This window comes from Thalassophryne amazonica, chromosome 10 (genome assembly GCF_902500255.1).
Source record: "Thalassophryne amazonica chromosome 10, fThaAma1.1, whole genome shotgun sequence".
Classification (NCBI taxonomy): Eukaryota; Metazoa; Chordata; class Actinopteri; order Batrachoidiformes; family Batrachoididae; genus Thalassophryne; species Thalassophryne amazonica.
The window spans coordinates 31,566,266-31,593,388 of record NC_047112.1 but is presented as its reverse complement, the minus strand read 5'-3'; the positions used below and the strand labels follow the sequence as shown (position 1 = coordinate 31,593,388).

The 27,123-nt window shown below is 40.0% G+C and overlaps 1 protein-coding gene across 2 annotated transcripts in view; it reads right to left on the bottom strand.

Moving 5' to 3' along the window:
* Positions 1-27,123, bottom strand: part of faf1 (Fas (TNFRSF6) associated factor 1) — a 205,743-nt gene that overhangs the window by 69,933 nt on the left and 108,687 nt on the right. For both annotated transcript variants that reach the window (XM_034179711.1, XM_034179712.1), the window contains exons 10-13: positions 7,110-7,205; positions 6,830-6,953; positions 6,625-6,688; positions 5,166-5,247 (exon numbers count right to left, since the gene is read on the bottom strand). In XM_034179711.1, coding sequence (XP_034035602.1) covers positions 5,166-5,247; positions 6,625-6,688; positions 6,830-6,953; positions 7,110-7,205 — 366 coding nt within the window. The remainder of the gene's footprint in view (positions 1-5,165; positions 5,248-6,624; positions 6,689-6,829; positions 6,954-7,109; positions 7,206-27,123) is intronic.

Genomic DNA, 27,123 nt, shown 5'->3' with positions numbered 1-27,123 from the left:
AAAATTCTATTCACAACATCCCATAATTACAACATGAAATTTTTTTTTAATTATTGCAAATATATTAATAAAAATTTAAAAAACTAAGAAATCACATGTACATAAGTATTCACACCCTTTGCTCAATACTTTGTTGATGCACCTTTGGCAGCAATTACAGCCTCAAGTCTTCTTGAATATGGAAGCTTGACACATCTATTTTTGGCCAGTTTTGCCCGTTGCTCTTTGCAGCACCTCTCAAGCTCCAGCAGGTTGGATGGGGAGCGTCGGTGCACAGCCATTTTCAGATCTCTTCAGAGATGTTCAACTGGATTCAGGTCTGGACTCTGGCTGGGCCACTCAAGGACATTTACAGAATTGTCCTGAAGTCACTCCTTTGATATCTTGGCTGTGTGCTTAGGGTCAATGTCCTGCTGAAAGAGGAACCGTGGCCCCAGTCTGAGGTCAAGAGCACTCTGGCGCAGATTTTCACCCAGGATGTCTCTGTACATTGCTGCATTCATCTTTCCCTCAATCCTGACTAGTCTCCCAGTTCCTACCGCTGACAAACATCCCCACAGCATGTTACTGCCACCACCATGCTTCACTGTAGGGATGGTGCCTGGTTTCCTCCAAACATGACACCTGGCATTCACGCCAAAGTGTTCAATCTTTGTCTCATCATACCAGAGAATTTTGTTTCTCATGGTCTGAGAGTCCTTCAGGTGTCTTTCCCCAAACTTCAGGCGGGCTGCCATGTGCCTTTTACTAAGGGGTGGCTTCTGTCAGCCACTCTACCATACAGGACTGATTGGTGGATTGTTGCAGAGATGGTTGTCCTTCTGGAAGCTTTTCCTCTCTCCACAGAGGAATGCTGGAGCTCTGACAGAGTGACCATCAGGTTCTTGGTCACCTCCCTTACTAAGACCCTTCTCTCCCATTTGCTCAGTTTAAATGAGCGGCCAGCTCTAGGAAGAGTCCTCGTTGATCTGAACGTCTTCCATTTATGGATGATGGAGGCCACTGTGCTCATTGGGACCTTCAAAGCAGGAGAAATGTTTCTGAACCCTTGGTCAGATTTGTGCCTCAAGACAATCTTGTTTAAGAGGGCTACAGACAATTTCTTTGACTTCATGCTTGGTTTGTGCTCTGAGATGTAATGTCAACTGTGGGACCTTATGTGTAGACAGGTGAGTGTCTTTCCAAATCATGTCCAATCAACTGAATGAACCCCAGGTAGATGCCAATTAAGCTGTAGAAACATCTAAAGGATGATCAGTGGAAACAGGATGCACCGGAGCTCAATTTTGAGCTTCATGGCTGTGAATATATATATATATATATATGATTAGCAGCAATCTTCCATTCCAGCTTATTAATTAATCAAAAACCCAGACAGAGCTTTAATTCATTTGAAAGCTTGACTCTTAGTCTTGTCCATCCAAATTGGAAGTCCCAAAAACCAGTTTTATTTGTTGTTATCTATCGTCCTCCTGGTCGTTACTGTGAGTTTCTCTGTGAATTTTCAGAACTTTTGTCTGACTTAGTGCTTAGCTCAGATAAGATAATTATAGTGGGCGATTTTAACATCCACACAGATACTGAGAATGACAGCCTCAACACTGCATTTAATCTATTATTAGACTCAATTGGCTTTGCTCAAAATGTAAATGAGTCCACCCACCACTTTAATCATATCTTAGATCTTGTTCTGACTTATGGTATGGAAATTGAAGACTTAACAGTATTCCCTGAAAACTCCCTTCTGTCTGATCATTTCTTAATAACATTTGCATTTACTCTGATGGACTACCCAGCAGAGGGGAATAAGTTTCATTACACTAGAAGTCTTTCAGAAAGCGCTGTAACTAGGTTTAAGGATATGTTTCCTTCTTTATGTTCCCTAATGCCATATACCAACACAGTGCAGAGTAGCTACCTAAACTCTGTAAGTGAGATAGAGTATCTCGTCAATAGTTTTACATCCTCATTGAAGACAACATTGGATGCTGTAGCTCCTCTGAAAAAGAGAGCTTTAAATCAGAAGTGCCTGACTCCGTGGTATAACTCACAAACTCGCAGCTTAAAGCAGATAACCCGTAAGTTGGAGAGGAAATGGCGTCTCACTAATTTAGAAGATCTTCACTTAGCCTGGAAAAAGAGTCTGTTGCTCTATAAAAAAGCCCTCCGTAAAGCTAGGACATCTTACTACTCATCACTAATTGAAGAAAATAAGAACAACCCCAGGTTTCTTTTCAGCACTGTAGCCAGGCTGACAAAGAGTCAGAGCTCTACTGAGCCGAGTATTCCTTTAACTTTAACTAGTAATGACTTCATGACTTTCTTTGCTAATAAAAGTTTAACTATTAGAGAAAAAATTACTCATAACCATCCCAAAGACGTATCGTTATCTTTGGCTGCTTTCAGTGATGCCGGTATTTGGTTAGACTCTTTCTCTCAGATTGTTCTGTCTGAGTTATTTTCATTAGTTACTTCATCCAAACCATCAACATGTCTATTGGACCCCATTCCTACCAGGCTGCTCAAGGAAGCCCTACCATTATTTAATGCTTCGATCTTAAATATGATCAGTCTATCTTTATTAGTTGGCTATGTACCACAGGCTTTTAAGGTGGCAGTAATTAAACCATTACTTAAAAAGCCATCACTTGACCCAGCTATCTTAGCTAATTATAGGCCAATCTCCAACCTTCCTTTTCTCTCAAAAATTCTTGAAAGGGTAGTTGTAAAACAGCTAACTGATCATCTGCAGAGGAATGGTCTATTTGAAGAGTTTCAGTCAGGTTTTAGAATTCATCATAGTACAGAAACAGCATTAGTGAAGGTTACAAATGATCTTCTTATGGCCTCAGACAGTGGACTCATCTCTGTGCTTGTTCTGTTAGACCTCAGTGCTGCTTTTGATACTGTTGACCATAAACTTTTATTACAGAGATTAGAGCATGCCATAGGTTTTAAAGGCACTGCGCTGCGGTGGTTTGAATCATATTTATCTAATAGATTACAATTTGTTCATGTAAATGGGGAATCTTCTTCACAGACTAAGGTTAATTATGGAGTTCCACAAGGTTCTGTGCTAGGACCAATTTTATTCACTTTATACATGCTTCCCTTAGGCAGTATTATTAGACGGCATTGCTTAAATTTTCATTGTTACGCAGATGATACCCAGCTTTATATAACCATGAAGCCAGAGGACACACACCAATTAGCTAAACTGCAGGATTGTCTTACAGACATAAGGACATGGATGACCTCTAATTTCCTGCTTTTAAACTCAGATAAAACTGAAGTTATTGTACTTGGCCCCACAAATCTTAGAAACATGGTGTCTAACCAGATCCTTACTCTGGATGGCATTACCCTGACCTCTAGTAATACTGTGAGAAATCTTGGAGTCATTTTTGATCAGGATATCTCATTCAAAGCGCATATTAAACAAATATGTAAGACTGCTTTTTTGCATTTACGCAATATCTCTAAAATTAGAAAGGTCTTGTCTCAGAGTGATGCTGAAAAACTAATTCATGCATTTATTTCCTCTAGGCTGGACTATTGTAATTCATTATTATCAGGTTGTCCTAAAAGTTCCCTAAAAAGCCTTCAGTTAATTCAAAATGCTGCAGCTAGAGTACTGACGGGGATTAGAAGGTGAGAGCATATCTCACCCATATTGGCCTCTCTTCATTGGCTTCCTGTTAATTCTAGAATAGAATTTAAAATTCTTCTTCTTACTTATAAGGTTTTGAATAATCAGGTCCCATCTTATCTTAGGGACCTCATAGTACCATATCACCCCAATAGAGCGCTTCGCTCTCAGACTGCAGGCTTACTTGTAGTTCCTAGGGTTTGTAAGAGTAGAATGGGAGGCAGAGCCTTCAGCTTTCAGGCTCCTCTCCTGTGGAACCAGCTCCCAATTCGGATCAGGGAGACAGACACCCTCTCTACTTTTAAGATTAGGCTTAAAACTTTCCTTTTTGCTAAAGCTTATAGTTAGGGCTGGATCAGGTGACCCTGAACCATCCCTTAGTTATGCTGCTATAGACTTAGACTGCTGGAGGGTTCAATTCAATTCAATTCAATTGTATTTATATAGCGCCAAATCACAACAAACAGTCTAAGTCTATAGCAGCATAACTAAGGGATGGTTCAGGGTTCCCATAATGCACTGAGTGTTTCTTTCTCTTTTTGCTCTGTATGCACCACTCTGCATTTAATCATTAGTGATTGATCTCTGCTCCCCTCCACAGCATGTCTTTTTCCTGGTTCTCTCCCTCAGCCCCAACCAGTCCTAGCAGAAGACTGCCCCTCCCTGAGCCTGGTTCTGCTGGAGGTTTCTTCCTGTTAAAAGGGAGTTTTTCCTTCCCACTGTCGCCAAGTGCTTGCTCACAGGGGGTCGTTTTGACCTTTGGGGTTTTTACGTAATTATTGTATGGCCTTGCCTTACAATATAAAGCGCCTTGGGGCAACTGTTTGTTGTGATTTGGCGCTATATAAATAAAATTGAATTGAATATTATATATATATATATATATATAAGCAAATAAATATATGTATAAAAATATAATATAAAATATATATAATATAATATAAAAGCAAATACTGATTTTCAAGAGTTATTAATTACCATGAGAACACGTGTTTGCACAATGTCTTCTGGCTATAGCTGTGGAGTTTCAGCCAGCTCAGCTTTGCACGCTCGATTCAGTGGGCTCAGAAGAAAAGAAAAAAAAAGCGAAACCCAATCATGCTTTCAAAGTCAACATGGTTCAAATTGCATTATTTTATACTTAAAAATTACTTAAAATACTTAAAAAAATAGTAAGTCAATGATAATTATAAACATAAACTATTATGGTATTAAATAATATATTCTTTAAGTTGTAGAATCTGGTTATTATTATTATTATTATTATTATTATGTGCAAAAAAAATGTCTTTGTAAGTAGACCTTTAAGGGGTCTGAGAGCGGCCTTTTCCATCCGTCACCTCTGTGGGTCTGCCCCTGCACAAATATCAGTTAAATATCAGTGCCTCATTTCTTTGGCACTGATAAAATGAAAGCCATTTTGGAATAAGCAAAGGAAAAATCCTGGATAATTATTGCCGTTTCTCAAGTTCAAACATCAATACTGTGGGGCCCCAAACAGTCTCAGCTTACTTACATCTCTGGCTTTGCCATAGAAGGCCTCTTGAGATGCGGCCTCCAAAGACCCAACAAAGAACATTGGGTGGGTGTCTCCGTACCTATAAAACAACACACAACATATAGTATATACAGTCATAATATGGTAACATGTCAGTATTCTACAACAGTGGTCTCCAACCTCTCTGGGTCTGAGGGCTACTCGAACGATGAGAAACTATATCAAAAGCTACTCATTCAAAATAATTTTCTGAAATTAAATAAAAGTCTTAACATCACTTTAAAATAAGACTATGTAGGATTATTTGCTTTTTCTTAACAATCAATGAACAGAGAAATTTTAATTATGAATAATCATAATATAATTAATTGCAACATATCAATACTGCTCAGCATTTCTAACTTTTTTGGCCAATTACAAAGTTTAATTTATGGTAACTAAAAAAATGTATGTACTGTTCTATTTGTTGTTTGTGGTAATCTCATGTTGAGACAATACACTTGCCTTCTTTTAGAATTATACACACAAAAATTGTAACTATTCAGGTATTTAATTCAGTACATAGAGCTAATTTTAGGAAACGCTGCAGTATACTAAGAAAGGTGGTGTGGCAAATTATGACAACAAACAAAAAAGGCTAAATAAAAGCAGATTGTGTCCAAGATTATAGTGCACGTGGTTTCAGTGCAGAAGGTTCCCGGTTCAAACCCCACCCTTGCCACATTTCTCCATGTAAAGGAAGGAAATCCGGCATAAAACTTCTGCCAATTCAACATGCAGATCCACCTCAGATCTGCTGTGGCGACCCCAAGTGAAAACAAAGGAGTAGCCAAAGGGACTTACTTTTATACTTGAAAAAGACAATGTAAACAAAAATAAATCAACGAATGAAGGTATTTGTTTTCCACGATGCTGTAGGGGTGCAGGTCTTTTGAAATCAAACAGGCACTGGATCTAGTTGTTCTTTTTACATGTTCTGAATTGGCGACACAGGATAAAATAAATAATTCAAGATTTATAATGTTTTTTTTGTTTATTGTAAGAGACACAGCTTGAGCCAATTTCATTTAAAGTTAAATATGAGCAAACTTCATATTTCATTATTTTGTGTTATATTTTACATCATTTTATTTTATACTTAGGTCATGAAAAATGCTTAAAATGCTAAAAACACATTGAAATTGGATGGATATACATTTACTGTTGTTTTCAAACATTTACATACAGTAGCTTTTATTCGTGAGCAGCAGAGAGCTGCGTCAGGCATTTTAACACCGAGACAGACGATTTATGAACATTTTGAATGCAGGTCCTGGGAACATGGCACAGATTATATATTGCACCCAGCCTTGTTGATTCTGAGTCAAGATGGCACAAGCGCGAACCCTGAGTGGCTCTCCTCACAGGCTCTCGGCGGGCTAACTGGTGCTTGTGGGTACCATGACTTAAAAACAAAATTATTTAACACTTAACTCACCTTGAAGAAAATTCAGCAGTAAAGTGAAGTAAGGCATCAGCTTCATGCTCACTATTCTCTGGCACTGAAAATTAGGAGGAAAGAAGAACAAACTTTATATATTCAACAGTTGCAAGTAATACAGGTCATCAGCATTTAATATTAAAGGAGTAGGCTACACTTAAACTCCATCTGGAAAACTGTTAAACTGTTCTCTTGTACATACTCATAGGTGATTTTCGACAACTTGAGGAGCCCATTCCAAACATGTCTGAATCGTCCACACCAAACTCTGATGCATCCTCAAAATCATCCCCTTCACTGTCACTGATCATATGGACATCTGTACACTATAAAGATATATTAACCATTATTGCAACACATTATAAAACAGTCTTCAACAGAGGCACTTTGTTCCTGTGCTTGATAAGGTGACATGTATGCCATATTAAACAGCACAAAACTTAAGGATGCGTATGTGTGCGTGTGTTTGTATTCATAGACACCTCTTCTGTTGGCTCCTGTGCATTGGCTGGTGAGGATTTTCTACAAACACTGAGGTGATGGCAAGGATAGCTGATCCCAGAGACAGCAAGCGTCATCTAAGAATAGGAAAATTAAAGACTCTTATCGAGACTCATCTAAAGCATTCAGTTAGGCAAAACCTCAGTCAGGCTATATGAAATTACTGGCCAAAATCTTCAAAGGTCAAATTAAAACTGTGAACTTTACATTAGGACTGCATGATGCATCATTTCAGCTTTGCCACCATAGTGTGCCCAAGGTCAAAACTCACGCGACAGAATGCACAATGACATGTAAGGCAAATTGAATCTAACATCACACATCAACTGTCTTGTTGGCTGATTTTGAAAAAAAATCCCACGGTTCTAATTTTCCAATCACTAACCTACAAGAGTGGGTGGTCTGATATACTGTGGGTTTTGCAGACACAGAGGGCATCTTTTCCTGCTAGTTAGTGACATGCATACACTGTACTTCAAGTACCACAAGCTGTCAGAAATGTCTAGTCCTTGTCTGCGCATGTCAGTATTAAACTCTAAATAAGGAGGTTCCTGGAAACATGACCCTATATGACAGTCACCACATAAAACTGACCTCAAACGTATGATTCCAACTATTTCATTATGTTGTCTCTTAGCAAAATGCTCTGAGATGGTGCAAGTGCAGCTGCCAGTGCTACCCCTCAGTCTTCATGGCAATGAAATCCCTGGGTGGCAGAATTCAAGGTCAAGGTCGTTCATTTTCAAACTTGACCAAGGTGACCTAATGCACCTTTTCTGTAGGTTTGGTGACCCTAGGCCTCTCTATTCAAGAACAATCGCACTAATAAATCAATTGTTGACACTATCCAACACCCGCCAATGAAGCCGCTGGGGTGACAACAACACCCATTCAGCCTATAGGTTAAAACAAAACAAAGCACAGAAATGGCACACAAAAATAAAATCAGTTGTATGGAATTAGACTGGGTACAGGGAGGTTGGTGTTGACCAGAAACAGGTAAAATGTTGAGACAATTTACCTGCACAATATGTTGTGTGGGCCGCCAGAAGAGGAGGTACTGCTGGCCCACCACCAGAGGGCGCCCTGCCTGAAGTGCGGGCTTCACGCAAGAGAGGGCGCTGCCGCCATGGACACAGCCGGGAGTGACAGCTGTTACTCATTACTGCCTGACAGCTGTCACTCATTCTTCATCATCTCACTCCATAAAACCCAGACGTCATCTCCACCTCATCGCCGAGATATCGTACTTCATTGAAGGTAATATCCTCAGCCGTTTTGTGTTACAATATATCTGTATATTGTGAGTGTTTGCAGGAGTACCGGTTCCTCTTTCTGTGGAAGCTGAGTGAGTGCAGGACGGCACTCTTTTCCCCTGAGGAATCACTGCGGTACTCATCACATATTGAGTGAGAGGTGGAGGTGGCATTCCCACCGTTGTTGTTACTGGGTGTACACACACCCACACTTGACTGTCTTTGTTCTCGCCAGCAGTACCAGATCCGACAGTCGGGGACGGTGATCACCTGGGAATTCGGGACTTGGCGGCTCCAGTATTCACCAGGTTCGGTGGTGGCGGAAATCGTGTGGTTCCGGCTCTTCTCAGGACAGACGTCTTCTATCCTCGAGCCTGCCCACACGTCACCTTTGTAATTTGACTGTAATCATATTCTGAGATTGTCTGTATATTCGTTGTGCACATTTCACAACATTAAATTGTTACTTTTTGGCTCATCTATTGACTGTTCATTTGCGCCCCCTGTTGTGGGTCCGTGTCACTACACTTTCACAACACAATAAATCAATAACACTAACATGAACCATAATAACAACAGTTAAAACCCAAACTCCCATGGTGTATTGCAGCACAATGTCCATTGTTTATTGGTTTGCTAAAACTGCCACTTACTCCAAAAATATTTGTCCTAACAAATTTCCGTTTTTGCCAAGTTCATCATTGATCCAAAATACATAAGCATACCAAACAGCAAATGTTAGCTCTCCCCAGTTTTTACGGGGTCAAAGCTGTACACATGCACGCACACAGAGGCCACTTGGCTATTATAGTATAGATATCATGCAGCTTTACTTTAAACCAACTTAGACTTATAGTGGTGTTTCTGTGCATCATAGAATTATCTATAACACCCATTTTTGCGCTTTACCAAAGGATGAACTCCGAACCTAATCTCACAACCACTCCCAGTATGTAATCTACATGACAATTTTTTAAACAGCCAAGTTTCTTCAGCAAACCCATTTAATACACAAGTGCTTAAAAAGTCCATATCATGAGATACTGTTCTGAATGTCAAACAAAGGCTTGTCTAGTTGACTATTCAATGGAAACACCAAGAGGTACCTGTGCATTTGCAGTAGCAGTTAATGTGGTGGTGCTTTGTAGTCAGAACACTTGACTAATGAGCTCCCAAACCTAAAGCAAAGACTGGAAATATCAACGTTCAGCGGGGACTCATTACAGCTGGTGACTCCAGGCCCAAACCCAAGAGACACCGGCAATAAACCTATATGAAACTGAAGATACCTTTCTTTTAGAAAGGTGTACAATGAAGTATTGACTCCCATAACAGAAAAAAGGAAAAAGAAAATTTCAACTCCAAAACTTATTCATGTCAACAGAGCCAAAAAAGTGAAATAATCATTTAATCATGCCTTATACCAGTGGTGTCCTAAGTATTCCAGAAAGGGCAAAGAGGGTGCAGGTTTTCTTTGCAGTCACTGACTCCACCAGGAGATTTCACTGATTAAAATCACTTTGAGCAGATGGGATGAGTTCATCAGTGAAATCACCTGCTGGAGTCAGTGGCTGCAAAGAAAACCTGCACCCTCTTTGCCCTTTCTGGAATACTTTGAACACCACTGGTATAAGGCATGATTAAATGATTATTTCACTTTTTTTGCGGTCTGCTGACATGAATAAGGCCATTTCTGGAATACTTTGTCTTATACCAGGAATGTATTGCAAAATGTCATAAATGGCTGATTCTTAGACTACGGGCACTTTTATGTCCCTTGATCATATTTTATGAAAAAAAGAAAAAAGGGGAAATTTCACACTATTATAGTTATCTTTACAATGAAAGTGTTTTAAGAAATTTGTCCTAGTAGTCTATGATGACTTTTTCACCTTTTTTCAGCATCATTATATGCAAATATTGCCGTTTTGTGCTTGTCCCACACCCAGACTTATGATCTTTAATGATAAAAATGAATAGTAAACATTTTTTCTAATGTTTTAAAATATCTCTGAATAAAATATCAGTAAAATAATCAAAACATAATTGGGGTATTCAATGTCATACAACTGTTGTGATTTTTTAAACGAAATTTAGTTGTTCCACACTATTGCCATAATTTCCACCACAACAATAATGTCCCTTTAAAAAGTTTGTATGAAAGATAGTGTGGGTAATTTCTATGGCGATAAACAGTAACATCAGAGCACATGTATATAGCGCCAAATCACAACAAACAGTTGCCCCAAGACGCTTTATATTGTAAGGCAATGGTGTGGTGGAAATTACATTTACAAGGCCAATAGTGCCCGTAGTTAAAGAATCACCCAAATACGTAACCACATCACTAAATGCACTTGAAGAAAAAAACAACAACAAAAAAGGCAGAAATCGCAGATATAAATACTTTTCTGAGAGAGTGAACTTCTAAAACAAGCCGTGATTGCTGTCTGTGATTAGCAGAGAAATGGTTCAACCCCTGTAGAGGTCCTGATCTGCTCTACTGTCAAGTGATAGCAAACACAGAGCAGCTGGACATGGGTGAATCAGGAGACGATTACACGCAACGCCAAATGAGTCTGAAAGAACTGCACAGACTGCTGGGAGTTCCTGTTCTCAACACTGAGTGATTCTTCATGCTGGTCTCAGCTTCAGTAGGAGAACAGAGCAACTATTAGTCCTTTCCAGAAACACAGACCAAGTAGTGTTTATGTGCACGTCACTGATATATTAAATAAATAAACAAATCTCAAGCTCATAACAGCCCACAGACCAAAATTTCTGATTACAGTAAAACTATTATTAAGCTGAAATTCATTACTGAGACAAGAAAGCACTATTCTATAAATTATTGCTGCCTGGAAATAAGAGACTAGGAACAGGTTACAGTGTGGACCACTGCAGTCTAAGAACCCACACATCAGTAACAAAGGAAAAATACATTAAAAAATGCAGCACTTCCACTGATAGCTTAAGAATGAACAAGATTCTACCAGGTTACGACAACTCTTCCATCTTGTTTTAACGGAAGAAAACTGTTAAACAAACTGAAATGCAATGTTGAAACTATAAAAGCCAGGACTGATATCAGTAGTCAAGCCAACCTCAGATGGCACAAACCGGCAGGAAATAAAACCCAGTCCATTAAGAAAGCTGGCTAGAAATGTGCAGTTTGGAATATGTAGGTAGAAATCTGGTTTGCCCAACCCAATTTCATGTTTCATGTTAAAAAATGTCAGATAAAATCTTAGTGAGCTGTTAGTTAAAATCAGGTAGTGTCAAAAGTATTTGGAATATATTGGACAGATTTACTGTACATACATAGAGTAAATCTGTACAGTACAGTACATCTGTACAGTAAATTTAAGATTGTGAGGACCAATCAGGACCTATTTGTAAATGTGGTTGGTATAAAGTGTACCATATTTTCCAGAGTATAAGTCGCACTGGAGTACAAGTCGCATTGGTCCAAAAAAAAAAAAAAAAAAAAGCCTCTTTAAGAGGGGGGAAAACATATAAAAATGCCCCTTTAAGAGGAAAAAAACACATATCAGTCTCACCAGAGTAAAAGTCGTATACTCACTCAACATGCAAACTCCATGCAGAAACTCCACACAGAAAGGCCCTTCTTGCTGTGAGGCAACAGTGCTCAACACTAAGCCATCGTACTGCCCTAGTTTTTTTAAAATCAACAACGCAAATTTTTACTGTGTTGGTAATGTCATATTATGAATCTCTTATTTAAAGGCTAATACATAAAATTTATAGTGGTGCCAAATAAAATTCTTTTTATGGCTTAAATCTTAAAAAGCTTAGTGGCCCTATACCTTCAAAGATACAGTGCATGCCAGCAATGGAAATAGGCCCGTTTAAAAGGATTCCTCATGTAATACAGCTGAGATAATAAAATATTTGAAATTAAAAAAATGCCAAAAACAATTAATCAGTTCAGTGATACAACAAGCAAAGGCATGTGTATACACAGAATTTAAAATAATCAATTATACATATGTATTGTTAATTTGCAGTTACTCTTGACAGTAAGACTCACAAAAGAGACAGCAAATTATTTCTGGAACACCTACGAAGACCACTTAAGTGAATTGCTTTTCCTCTGCCCATGTAACTGAATGCTAACTCATTTATCACTGAGGTACTGGCCATTAGATCACTATGTTATTCATAACCATCTAGAAATCTGCACAAAGTCATACAAAACTTTCTTTAACAGGAAAATTAAAATGAAGTTATGAATGCTTTTTTGCCAAAAGAACAAATTACATATACACCCATTTAAGACTTGATGAGTAGGACAACAGAGCTGCAGGCACGAGGCCAAAGAGTCTGAACTTAAAGAATGTGAAGGAAAGGCTCCAAGTCTATTGTACTGACCCTTGATCGAGTAGCAATCAAACGTGAGATTCTTAATAGCAACTGCAGAGAAGCTCCTCAAACACTTCATCCCAGTACGCACAATGAGAAGCTTGTGCCTGAGAGCCTATTAAGTGTAAAGTTGATCACTTCCCCTGTCAAAGTGAGCCTGGAGAGTTTCAGCAGACGAGGATGTAAGAAGAGGAGGTGAAAAGCGAGGGAAAAAAAGTGAGTTGAGTAAATCTCAATTCTCTCCCTCACTTTGACCCCATGGCTTCTACTGATGTTGAGGTACACAAGTGCAGCTTGGTGGCTCAGTGGTAAAACGTGGAAACAAGGCTGAACCGCCACAGGGCACGAGGAGTGAAGGGATGAGGTTAACCCCCCCAAATGACCCTCTCCCACATCTCCACACAAAGGAACTGGCTCCTCTTTTTTGGATTCTTTTAATTAACACTTGCATTGAGGGTCTAAGCATTCAGGGCCCAATACAGGGAAAGAATTTACTCTCTCCCTTACCCCCCTCCTCTTTCCCTCTTCCCTTCAGCCCTTTCTTCATTTCTGTACCCTTCTTTTCTCACTCTCTCCCTTCATTCTGTGTGTTTCACTTTTTTCTTTTCTAGTGTAGGCCAGTGTTTGGATTAGGTGTCTAGCTGTGAGTGTGAGATAATTACAACTGACAGCTGCACTGACAGCAACTACAACTACAGTACCAGGGAGTGGAGAGAGTCATATGTGCCCCACCCATAGCACCTGCAGGTTTCCTTTAGCGGCCTCTTTTGTTCTATAGTGTAAAGCGACTTCTATACCGGTTTGCATCTAGGGTGTTACATAGTGTGTGTTTAGTCTGATGTACGGTGATGTGTAGGTGGACATATGGCTTCATAGATCTTGTGAAAGGAGGGAGAAGTAGTGCTGCTCTACTAAATATCAACAAGATGCTGCGTTCACCGCCCAACACATAACTGGTGATAACTGGTTGACTTGTCTAACTCCTAAATTCTTTTTCTCCTCCATGCTCACCAATGTGGGCATCCCCTTGGCCATGTCCAGTTGCCGGAGTCCTCAACACTGAGGCACCTGTGGGGTGCTTCTTAAAGAGAAGCACATTTCATGTGCAAAGCGCCACAGCTGATGTTCCCTCATGACGCAATTAGTGCACATTATCCAAGTCTCTTTAATGCTGTATAGTCCTAAAAATTTTTTCTTTTACACCACTATAATTTTATTCCAGAGCATTCCATTAAAAGAATCATAATATATTGCCAATATGATCAAAATCTGCACTGTTTGGAAACAATTTAGAATTTCTCCCCCCGAAGGGGAAAAATTCAAGTGACCTATATTTGGCAGAGATGTTACATCACATGGGGTCCCACCCCCCCCAATCTGCATGAGGGATGCTGGGAAGGACACTGCGACTGCTAATCAGAGTAAAGAAAGGCATTGTGACTTCAGCTGACTGCTCACTCAAACAAAAATAAACCAAGATGCCGGAAAATGCACTAAAAAAAGCTTATTTCTGTATAAATCTAATACAGTATATATATCTATATATATATAGATATATATATATATAGATAGATACTCTATGCACTGTAGCTTGGCATCAGCCAAGACACTGATGTTGAGATGGTAGTCTTCCCACCTTATGCGGAGGATACTCCTCAGGCAGAATTGATGGAAATGGTTGAGGGTCTTCAGGTGGCAGCGGTAGGTGGTCCAGGTCTCAGATCTGTACAACAGGGTTGAAATGACAACAGCTTTGTAGGCAAAAGATTTTTGTCTGATGTTGAAGGCCTGTGTTCTTGAAAACAAGGGTGCGAAGCTGGCTGAAGGCAGTTTGAGCACACTTGAGTCGACGTTGGATCTTGTCATCAAAGTCGGAGTGTAATGACACATTGCTGCCCAGGTATGGAAAGTGGGTCACATTCCCCAGAAACTGTCCATGCAGTTGGACAGCAGGAAGGTTTGGACTGACCATATTGGGTGGAGGCTGATACAGAACCTGTGCCTTCTTCAGGTTGTTGTGAAGACCAAGCTTGGAGCTTGGTGTAGGCTTCACTGATGGTTTCAACGATTTTCTGACAACCTTCTTCCATAAAGGATGATATATATATATATATATATATATATACACACACACACACACACACAAACACGTATTCATTATTAATCCCGAAGGAAATTATGCAGCTGTCTTCCGCTCTCATTCACACAAGTAAAAACACATGCTAAAAGTACATACAGTGAAGAAATTAAGTATTTGAACACCCTGCGGTTTTGCAAGTTCTCCCACTTAGAAATCATGGAGGGGTCTGAAAATGTCATCTTAGGTGCATGTCCACTGTGAGAAACATAATAAAAAAAAAAATAAGAAAAAAAATCTGGAAATCACAATGTATGATTTTTTTTAATAATTTATTTTTATGTTACTGCTGTTAAATAAGTATTTAACCCCCTACCAACCAGCAAGAATTCTGGCTCACACAGACCTGTTAATTTTTCTTTAAGAAGCCCTCTTATTCTGCACTTTTTACCTGTATTAATTGCACATTTGAACTTGTTACCTGTATAAAAGACACCTGTTCACACACTCAATCAATCGCACTCCAACCTGTCCACCATAGCCAAGACCAAAGAGCTGTCTAAGGACACCAGGGACAAAACTGTAGACCTGCACAAGGCTGGGATGGACTACAGGACAACAGGCAAGCAGCTTGGTAGAAGACAACAACTGTTATGATTATTTCTTAGAAAGTGGAAGAAACACAAGATAACTGTCAATCTCCCTCGGTCTGGGATTCCATGCAAGATCTCATTTTGTGGGGTAAGGATCATTCTGAGAAAGCTCACAACTACACAGGAGGACCTGGTCAATGACCTGAAGAGAACTGGGACCACAGTCACAAAGATTACATTAGTAACACATGATGCTGCCATGGTTTAAAATCCTGCAGGGCAGCAAGGTCCCCCTGCTCAAGCCAGCACATGTCCAGGCCCGTTTGAAGTTCACCAGTGACCATCTGGATGATCCAGAGGAGGCATGGGAGAAGGTTATGTGGTCAGATGAGACCAGAATAGAGCTTTTTGGAATCGACTCCACTTACCATGTTTAGAGGATGAGAACAACCCCAAGAAAACCATCCCAACCATGAAGCATGGGGGTGGAAACATCATACTCTGGGGGTGCTCTTGTGCAAAGGGGACAGGATGACTGCACCGTATTGAAGGGAGGATGGATGGGGTCAAGTATTGCGAGATTTTGGCAAACAACCTCCTCTCAGTAAGAGCACTGAAAATGGGTCATGGCTGGGTCTTCCAGCAAGACAATGACACCAAACATACAGCCAGGGCAACTAAGGAGGGGCTCCGTAAGAAGCATTTCAAGGTCCTGGAGTGGCCTGGCCAGTCTCCAGACCTGAAATCAATAGAAAATCTTTGGAGGGAGCTGAAACTCCAAACCTGAAAGATCTAGAGAAGATCAGTTTGGAGGAGTGGACCAAAATCCCTGCTGCAGTGTGTGCAAACCCGGTGAAAAACTACAGGAAACGTTTGACCTCTGTAACTGCAAAGAAAGGCTACTGTACCAAATATTAACATTTATTTTCACAGGTGTTCAAATACTTATTTGCAACAGTAACATACAAATAAATTATTAAAAAATGTCATACATTGTGATTTCCGGATTATTTTTTTTTTTTTTAGATTATGTCTCTCACAGTGGACATGCACCTAAGATGAAAATTTCAGACCCCTCCATGATTTCTAAGTGGGAGAACTTGCAAACCCACAGGATGTTCAAATACTTATTTTCCTCACTGTATAAAAAGTAGCAGTAAATAATATAATATATATAATAAAATATAATGTAATATGTATAAATTCATAAATGTCACCTAAAATTTTACAATACAAAAAAGAAGACTTACGAGGTCTATTAGAAAAGTATCCGACATAATTTTTTTCAAAAACCATATGGATTTGATTCATATGTTTTTACGTCAGCCAAGCTTGAACCTTCGTGCGCATGTGTGAGTTTCTCCATGCCTGTCGGTTGCGTCATTCGCCTGTGAGCACGCCTTGTGGGAGGAGTGGTCCAGCCCCCTCATCGGATTTTCATTGTCAGGAAATGGCGGAATGATTTGGGCTTTTTTTCCATCAGAATTTTTTCAGAAACTGTTAGAGACAAGCAGCTGGAAACCATTCAAAAAATTTATCTGGCTTTCGGTGAAAATTTTACGGCCTTCACAGAGAATAAGGACTGTTACTACAGCTTTAAGGATGCCCCACAATGGCGCACGGCGCGCCGCGCTCTGAGCTGCCATCGAGAGGCAGAAAACACCACATCATTTCTAAACGGATGGCTGTGTGGAGCTGGGACCATCGTGAGCAATTTCTCTGGTTATCACAAGAGCTGGACATCAGCCATTTTCCGGCAGATTTCACTTTTAACAAGAGATTTTGACATGGAAATCCACACGGAGGCTTCGCGCGTCACGACCGAGTCGCTGATCGAGCAAGACAAAGGAACACCTCCGTTTTGGACTGCCAGGGGACAAGTTGGGACATGCCTATCTCAGCTTTCAATGCTTACCAGCCCAGTGAGTATAAGAGAAATTGTGGAGAGCTGGACATGTCAAAAATGACTTCTCTGTCATTTGTGGGCAGCGTTGTTAGTGTGCTTGTTAACAGAGCAGAAGGTTCCCAGTTCAAGACCACCACTGCCCATTCTCCATGTAATGTGGAGTTGCATCAAGCAGCTCCATATCAGATCTGCTGTGGTGACCCAGAATGAAAAAAACGGCGAAGCTGAAAGGACAGACTTATTTCTAAATCATTTGTCAGCTTCCATATATGATTAATTCTGCTGCGACTACTACAGAACCTACTTGCTGGTCGAGTAAATGTGGATCGTTAATAGACCATTGTTACATTCCCAATGCGCATGTTCAGTAGTGTGTAAATATCATGTGACATTTCATCCTGTTTTAGCACTTTTGTGGATCGTGGGCAATCATCGTACAACAGCACCCTGTGGAATAAGCTGCAAGAGTTGCTCCTTGTACGTGTTTTGAACAAATAGGCAATTCTCAACCCTCATGCCAACAGCAGAGGTGGGAGCTCACGCTTAAGCCCCTTTCACACCGGGGCTGCTCCCAGTTGCTTCCTGTTGCGTCATGGGGGCAGAGAGGAGGTGAGGCAGAGAGGAGGTGAGAACGCAGCCTGCAGGTTCTCTGCACAGAGAAATCAGAGTGCACAGTTTGGCTGCAGACAGACTGTGCACTCTGATTTCTCTTCTAGTTTATATTTTTTCTTGTGCTGAGCTGCAGGTCTGCGCTCTGAGTTCTGTTACAGTTTATCTTTCCTCCTTTGACCACGAGATGCGCGTGCGCGCGAACGAACCATCCATGAGTAAATGTGGAGATGTCTGGAGTTATAGTTGATGTGGACATGTCCTGTTTCTGGCAATCAGTCTGTGAGCAGGACTTACGTCCTTTTTTGTCCTTATTTTAACAGTGATGAGAGAGTTTGACGGGAGAACAAGGAACTAACTGCCTGCAGCTGGAGAGTTTTTTTTTCTTTCTTTTAACTGTTCACATGTGCGCATGTGAACAAATCGTCCGTGAATAGACTGGAGATGTCCGGACTTTTTACTGGATGTCTCTGGCAATCAGTCTGTGCGCAGGACTTTTATGAATTTTATTTAAACACATTTGTGACAGAAGAAGCTGCAGCTGCTTCACAGTGCCTCTCTTCACCAGACAGCTCCACACAGAGAAGGAGCTGCAGCTTCAGGAACAAGGGGAACACAGCAGGAATCATAAATTGGCATTGGGTAACGTTGTCTTGTTGCTCTGACTTGCGCTGAAACCACTTATTTCTGCGTCGAGCAGAGGACACAAAAAAATTTAAACATGTTTAATTTTTGTTTGCGCTCCTCGCGCTGTTGTGGCGCCGAGCTGCACCGTCTCGGCACTAGGTTGCTTCCACGCGGCATTGTCATAACGCATGACGCAACTGGGAGCAACTGGGAGCAGCCCCGGTGTGAAAGGGGCTTAAGTCCAGCTTGCCTCCTAACAGGCAAAACAAAAGTAAACTGTGCCCTCGGCCACAGTTCAGCTGCTTTAAGTATGTGTTTTGCTGTATCTAAACGCTTGAAAAATAGTGGGTGTTTTCTTTTCATGACTTGAGCAGTACACTTTATTGTTTTTTGATGAATGAATGGATGGAACGTTGCATTTTTATAGTATTCTGCAGTCTTCCTGACAACGCTTCCTGATGGAAAAGTCCTCATTTTTTACAGCTTTCCTCCCCAAACATAGTATCATTTGTGCGAAGGAAGTTTGAATCAAGACATTAAATGTAGTTTCACACAAGCTGTTTTACTGTTGTAATACTGAATGATTTTTAAGAATAAAGCTGTGGGAAAAAATGTGTGCACACAATTACAGCTGATGGCGCCAATGTTATTTATTAAATACTGTCTTGTGTAAATTATAATAGTGTGCGTGCCAAAAGGCATTATGGGAAATGATAATGCTTTATGTTTCTGAGGCTTCATTTGATCAGTCCCCCCTTGACCAGGCACCACTCCGAACAGTCGCTGAAAAAGCTTCTCCCAGCAGAGTGATATCCATCACTTGTTCTTCTGCTTTTTCCTCTTAATATTGTGGGTTATAAATCTCAGATTGTTTTGCTTTTTCCTGACGCAAAGCCAAGAAGCCTGATAGTAACATAGCAATCTCCACCCCCTCTGTTGCTGTGTTCAACACAAGCGAAGGTGTCAAAATACAGAGAACAATACTGCCATCTAGGTGCATATGTGTGAAACTGAGCAGTGTGTCTTGTGCTCAGAATGTCTCAAAATTCTGTAACTGCGCAAAGTGATGAATACGTGTGATCGGTGATCAACAAATGCTAAATCACACTTTACAAAGACAATTTTCAGTTTTGCAATGCCTTTTTTTTACAAATGAAAAAATTATATATTTACAAATACACATTTATCTGTAAAGACCAACACACAAGTTACAAATTGGAAATTTGTGTTTGTGGATCACAAAACACGTGTGCAAATCAAGGAATATTTGTAGATCACCCTCTGTGCATTTGCAGGTATTAATGAGACAAATTTAACTCCATACAACCACAATATTATTATTGTAGACAATATACATCGCACACCCCTAGTCTTCACTAATTTCTTATGTGTATTCATCACATGCAAATTGTTCTTACTACAAACAATCACATCACACACGCACATACCATATTCTCGCGGTATCCGTCCTGTCTTAATCAGTACTGTAACATACACTGCACTTTTAATTCATTCTTGGAGTTTTCTAACACTAACTACGGTCAGTAAAACAGCTTACCTGCCAAATGTACCATCTCTATTAAAAACACACCCAAATACTCTGTGCCTGCATGCTTTGAGTCAAACCTCGATTTGTACAAGGAGGTGGGGGAGAATGTTGGGTTATTTGCTTTTTTGTTTGGCCCACATTTCAGCATTATGGACAGAAACCAGCACATATCATTTATGAAGCAGTTCACAGAATGCTGCTGGGAGGGTTTGTCTGCACCACACTTGTACTATGTCAACAAAGTCTCTGCAAGGTTTAATTAAGTAATCAATACGTCAGTGCAGTCATTACTACATGCTGATTTAGTTTTCACTATGTCCTCGTTTACTACATCCTCACTGCATTTTTTGAACAGGTCCTCCACATCCATGGAGAATACACCTTAACAGTTTGTACTACATTCCTACTATGTCTTGCAGGTTCTTACTGCATGCTTCCACTTTTTTGAGGACATTGTGGAAATGTGGCAGAGTGTGATGAGGGTTTAGGTAGGCTTAAATACATATTAGTCAGATCAGTGAGATACTCAGCAGTGGGTTCTGAGGAACCTCATGTTCCATCTAGCCTCTCAGTTTGTTGTATGGTATTGCATAACAGGAAGGCCTGTCCAAGGAAGGCCTGGAAGGTGTCCAAGCTAATGAAGTGCAACAGTCCTACTCAAAAGCAGACACAAACCTACCGTCAACATAGCAGCGTTACGGAGTGAAAGAAAAGAAAATCTGAAATAATAGAAAATGAGACAAACTCAATATGTGCTGAATGTCATCTCAAGGCAACCAATCACACAAGGAAGGGGATCGCGAGATTACTGCTGAGCCGTGTTGCCATGGAAACCACCAGCCCCCCCCCCCCAATCTCTCAGCTCCTTAGTCCCCTATCAGGTAGTCAAGGATTCCTTTAATGCCAGCTGGGAAATGGAGGGAGGTGCTGGCCTACAAGGCTCCACAGCATTAATACATTAGCAAACACCATGAAACACTGCATAAATGTCAGCAATTACTGGCTAGAAGAAAGGGTGGGTGGTAGGGTTGAAGAGCTGTGGCGATGTAATAAGGATGCTCTGCTGCCTGTCATTCACTCAAACAGGTATGGAAGAAAGACTGAATCAAAATGGCTCCAATGTGATGAGCCTCATCTGGAAACTCTCCAACCTTTATCTACAGCATTTTAAAGTGGATTAAAAAATTAAATAAAAATATGGAGGATCCCATTAGTAGTGTATTGCACAATTACAAAAACAGCATAATTGGCATCCTACTGGTTTTTCCAGATTTATACCATCCAACTTCTGATGCTGGAAATCCAATGAAAATTAAGAAATTTTAATGAAATCATCAAAAAAAAAAAAGCCATACTATCAAAGACATTGTTATTAACCATTGTGCTGTGACATTGTGCTATATCCTATGTCCATGATTACATTAGTATAAATTTTTATGTGATAAAAAAGTGTCATGTAGTGACATAAATAGCTGGATTTCCGTTACAGATCAGGGGATCAGCAAGCTGGCGCTGGTGTGTTTGGCAAGCTGTCCACTTCACTTTTTCCTGGTTCTTTTTCATGCGTTTTTCTTTGTTTAGTAATGGTAAGCATAACTGCTCCTGAATTGTCTGCTGAATTGTTACTTGGAGTCATTCTACAAAAATGAGCAAGTCTCTCTCCCGATTCTGTCAGCCATGCTGCTGCATTAGCCGGGGAGGGGAGAGAATATGAGGACAAAAGTGCTACACACCTGAGTGAAATCAGGATTGCAAGACTGCAGAATGTCAAAGTCAAAAATCAGTCACTGTCCAGGATGAGTGATTTTAAAGTATGACACATCCTCCACAGCCATGACCACCCACAGACACAATCAGCTGTGTGCGCATGTACTTAGTTCACCTCAAACTGACTGGCTTTCGTTTTGAGGAGAGCGACACTCCCCCGAACTTGTCTTGGGGGAGTGTTGTTGTTAAGACAGAGGAAATCTGACAGTTGTAAAACTGATGCCCTTAAGTGACAGCAACTTTCAGCTTTACATAATCAGCAGTGACATTTGGAGTTATTAACATCAGTTCACTGACCACCAAATTACTTTTAACAACTGAATTTTAATTCCAGTAATTATCATAGCAATGCCAGAAGCTTGTTGATGGCTACCAAAAGCATCTGGTCGACATGCAGCTTGCTAAGGGACACAGAACCCACAACATATATATGCATATATTTCAGCCAGTATGTATAATTTTGACCCTGTGTGAATTAGAGACGATAAAAAGTACAATGAAACTTGTGCATCCAATTCTTGGTTTTAACGTCCTTAATGATGATCTAATAATGATCATCATTATTAATCATCAGGACATCAACAGCCCAAAATTACCATAACATTCATGCCCATGGTGAGTGCATGTAAACGTCCGACCACAACTGTATGCTAAGGACTACCTGGAGAAAGATTATGGATACTGGAAGCATGTCCTTTATCAGAGGAAACAAAACTAGAGCTCTTTGGCCATAGAGACGTTGCTTATGTTTGGAGAAAGAAGGGAGAGGCATATAACCCAAAGAACACCCTCCCCACAGTGAAACAAAGCAGTGAGATTATGCTGTGGGGATGCTTCAGTGTGGCTGGAACTGGGCATCTTCTCAAGGTGGAATGAACCATGAAAAAAGATGGAAATCTGAAGATTTTGAAAGAAAACCTCAAGCAGTCAGCAGCAAAACTGGGTCTGGGTCATCACTTTGTCTTCCAACACAACAACAACCTAAAACATATGTCGGTCCTGGTGAAGAACTACTGTACCTCCAGAAGATCCAAATTAACGTTACTGACTGGCCTGCACAAACCCCCGACTTGACACTGAAAATCTGCGGGGTGAATCGAAGACCAAGGTCTATGCCAGCAAACAATCAAATTTGGAGGAGCTTGAGAAATTCACCAAAGAAAAATGGACTGGGATTCCTCAGGAGACATATCTGAGACTTGTTGTAAACTACAACAAATGACTGCAGGCTGTTATCCAGCAAAAATGACAGAACTGAATATTAGCATCAGAGGAGCAAATAATTTTGACTCTGGTAGTTTTTGGTTACTGTGAAATAATTTTGCTTTTTCTGTGCATTTTGCTTCTGTGTGCAAAATCAAATAATGTAAGTATCCAAAAGAAAACTATGATGTTTAAAAACGCTGTGTTGAAAATTCCTTGCTCTATTTAAAAAGCACTTGGGAATTTTTTGAACAAAATCTTAAATTTCATAGGAGGCCTAATGAATTTGTCCTCACCTGTAGGTAGTTGCAACTTGTTTATGATAAAATATCCAAATTAACAAACTGGTCAAGCTACATGCAAGTGAAAAATATGATTTTATTTATTTATTTTTAAAGTCCAATTATGGCCCCTTGAAGAGATCAGGCCAGTCTTGTTGTCCTCCATGCATATCTTCACACTGTGTGCTACACCTGTGGGAAGTTTAATTGAAATCCACAAATTGGTTTAAAAGGATTTGTGCTTCCAAAGCCATTATCATACAGTATGATGCATTACTTAACACAAAAGTACAATTGTCTCTCTTTGAAGACATCGGACTGGATTTTTTTCCATGCATATCTTCACATTAAGTCCTGTGAAGTTTCACTGACATCGAATGAGGAGATGCATTTAGAATAAATCCAAAATATGAACAACTACAAGTTATACATCTCGCTGAGATGTGTTACATACATGTCCCTTTTTGAAGTTCCAAACTAACCCTACCATTTTAACACTGTATTAAATACATACAATCTTTCACACAAGTGCAAATGTAAACAGCCTATCAAACATAGTTGTGTCCCACATTTAACAGCAAAGAAGAATTAAGTGGTAATCGATCCAAGGAAGTGTGCAAGGGTAAACGTAATCTGGGGCCTCTGTCTGCCATGTTTATTGGGCCAAACCCCAAGAGATGAGACTGAGCTAATGAGCGAGACACTAACACTGGCTCCCTATCCGTTCACTAGCACAACGAAGCCCTGGGCTTTCTCCGTTAATACCTTCAGTGGTTTCAATAAGAGGGTTGTGGTGAGAGCAGAGGCCATTATTACATTTCCGTCGCTGTGCTTTTTAATATCTTCTCATCCAGGAAACACAGACACTTGAGATGAATGTTAGCCAGGTGCTCACTGGACCTACGATGTCACAGTGAACTGCAATAAGATATCCGGATATTTTTATTTAAGGCTACCTAGACAGAAGAGAGGAAATTCTTGGACCAGCAGTATACAAATGAGGAAAATGTACAAAATAACAAAACTGTTTTCAATTTTATTTCCTTTGTCACTTTAAAGTAAGTGTGAAGTTTACTCAGTAATGGGGGTCATTATTGAAGGAAGTTGCAGTTTAATATCAAAATTTCATGTACAAAATATACAAATTAATATCTATCTATCTATCTATATCTATATATATATATCTATATATATATAGATATATATATATAATGTTTTATTTTATTTATTTATTTATTTTTTGGAAAGGAAAATGAAAAATATTTTTTGAATTTGAATATAAATTATTTTGGCACTGTGACACACTGCTGTCCTGACTAGGGAACACCCCACCTCATGTCCTACAACTGCTAAGACAGGCTCCAACCCCTGTGACCCTTGAATGAATGAATGAATGAAAACTGTTTATTTCGAACATTTGATACAACAACAATTACAAGATAGATCAGTAAAGACAACAACAAAAAAGTTCCTACTGTGTACCCAACATGTCCGAAAAGGGGTAGGGTGAAGCATCAGCTTATTTGTCCCTACCCCTTCTTCCCCACAACCAGTAATACCCTTTGCCACATATACACATAGATTCCTACACACCTAAACCGATATCAATATATATATATATATACATATATATACACATACACATACATATATACATACACACATCAACATACATACACATATACCCTTGATTGGAGTTAGTGGGTAAAGAGAATTAATGAATAAATTTTATATTGCACATCAAGTACATTGTAATTGCTATGATTACCCATCCTGCATATGGATGTTTAGCATGGGAGTTGGTGCATGTTCTGCCTACATAACACACAAATTTTATCCTCTAATGCAGTGATCCTATGGTGTAGCACTTGTAAGTGTGAATCGAGTGATAAGGGATAAAATCCTAAATTTGGCACCTACATTTGTAGCTGTATAGGTAGGGTCTACCATGGCAAATTGGTCTCACATTGTCATTATGGGGTATTGCATGTATAATTTTGAGGGAAAAAATGAATTTAATCCGTTTTAGAATAGGGCTGTAACATAAAATGTGGAAAAAGTGAAGCGCTGTGAATACTTTCTGGACGTACTGTATTTAAAGGATGAAGAGTGGAAAATCAGTTTATCCAGAGGACATACCAGAGGAGGGATGGAGAGGTTTAAGAAAGATGACAGTTTTTTTTAACTAGATTGTTTAATAACATTCCAGAAAGTGAGAGGATGCCTGAGGACTGGAGAATATTTTTAAGAATAATGATGATATGTAAAGTTACAGTAACTATAAATGGACAAAGCTGATCAGTCAAATCATGAAGTTATGGGAAAGAGTAATGCACTTTAGACTTGTGGAAAAAGCAGAAGATCTGTGAGCAGCAAGAGTTTCATGCCAAGAAAGCACTCTACAAATGCAATGTTTGCACTGAGAGTGCTGATGAAGTATAGCGAAGACCAGAAAGAGTTGCACTGAGTGTTTGTGGATTTAGAGCAGGGCTGCCCAAATCCGCTTTTGGATGGTACCTGCCCTGCATGTTTTTTTCACTCTCCCTGCTCCACCCACAACTAATTAACTCTGACGTGTGATAAGCCAATGAGGAGCTGGGAAACACCAGAGTTAAATAATCAGGTGTGAGTACAGCAGACAGACATACATAAAAACATGCAGGGCAGATGCCCCATGCATAGATTTGTGCAGTCGTGATTTAGAGAAAGCTAATGACCGGGTAATGAAAGTAGACAAGTTGAAAGACACCTTGACACTTGCACGAATCTGATCCCTGCACTGACATGTAATCTTGTGTGCCAAGGATTGAACTTGTCATAAACTGTTGTAAAATGTGCAAAAACTGTGCGCGGATGCGTGCCATTGCGCAAAGACAAATTTTAAATGTTCAAAATTTCTGGCACGCATAAATTTCGTGCTACTTGTGTGAACTAGTCATGAACATTGCGCAACCTATTTGCAAACACTGCGTGTCGCTGTGTGTCATTGAGTGCAGGGCCTCGCACAGATTACAACAGTTTATGAATTTAGTCACTGACATGCAAGATTGCATGTCAGTGCAGGGATCAAATTTGTGCAAGTGTCAATGTGGCTGAACAATGTGATGCCTGCTATTTTATATAGCATGGCGTCAAGTGGGACCAAATAATGCCATGACTGCTTCACGCATGCGCAAAGTGGTTGTGGCAGTGCATGCCTTTATAGGAACAATGTGCCTCATGCGTACCATGTCGTACACTGTACATAAACAGTGTGCCAACAATATTTAAAGGGACGTAAATTCAGTTGTGCGATAGCGTGCCATTGCGTGCCGATGTGCACCATTTTTGGCCACACATTAAGTGTGTAACTTACACATAAACATGACGTGAACAGTGCACAAACTAGGCTTCATGCTTTCAAGAGTACCAGCTAAATAACATGTATTGGCACTACAAACTGCAGTATGCAAACTGCAGTGCGGAGCCAAATTTGTGCAAGGGTCAAGGTGTCTTTAGTACAGTACTTTGGGTCAGCTATTTAAAGTAATGGAGAGTGCAGTAGAGAAGTGAGGAATAGACAGTAAAGGAGATGAAGCAGATGGATAAATGTGGCAAGAGTGATTTGTGATAGAAGGGTATCTGCTAAAGTGAAGGAAAGTTTTCAAGATGGTAGTGAGGCAAACTACAGGTGTGTCTAAAAAAAAACCCAGAATATAGTGAAAATGTTGAATATTTCTGTCAGTTATTTCCTAAAGGGAACAT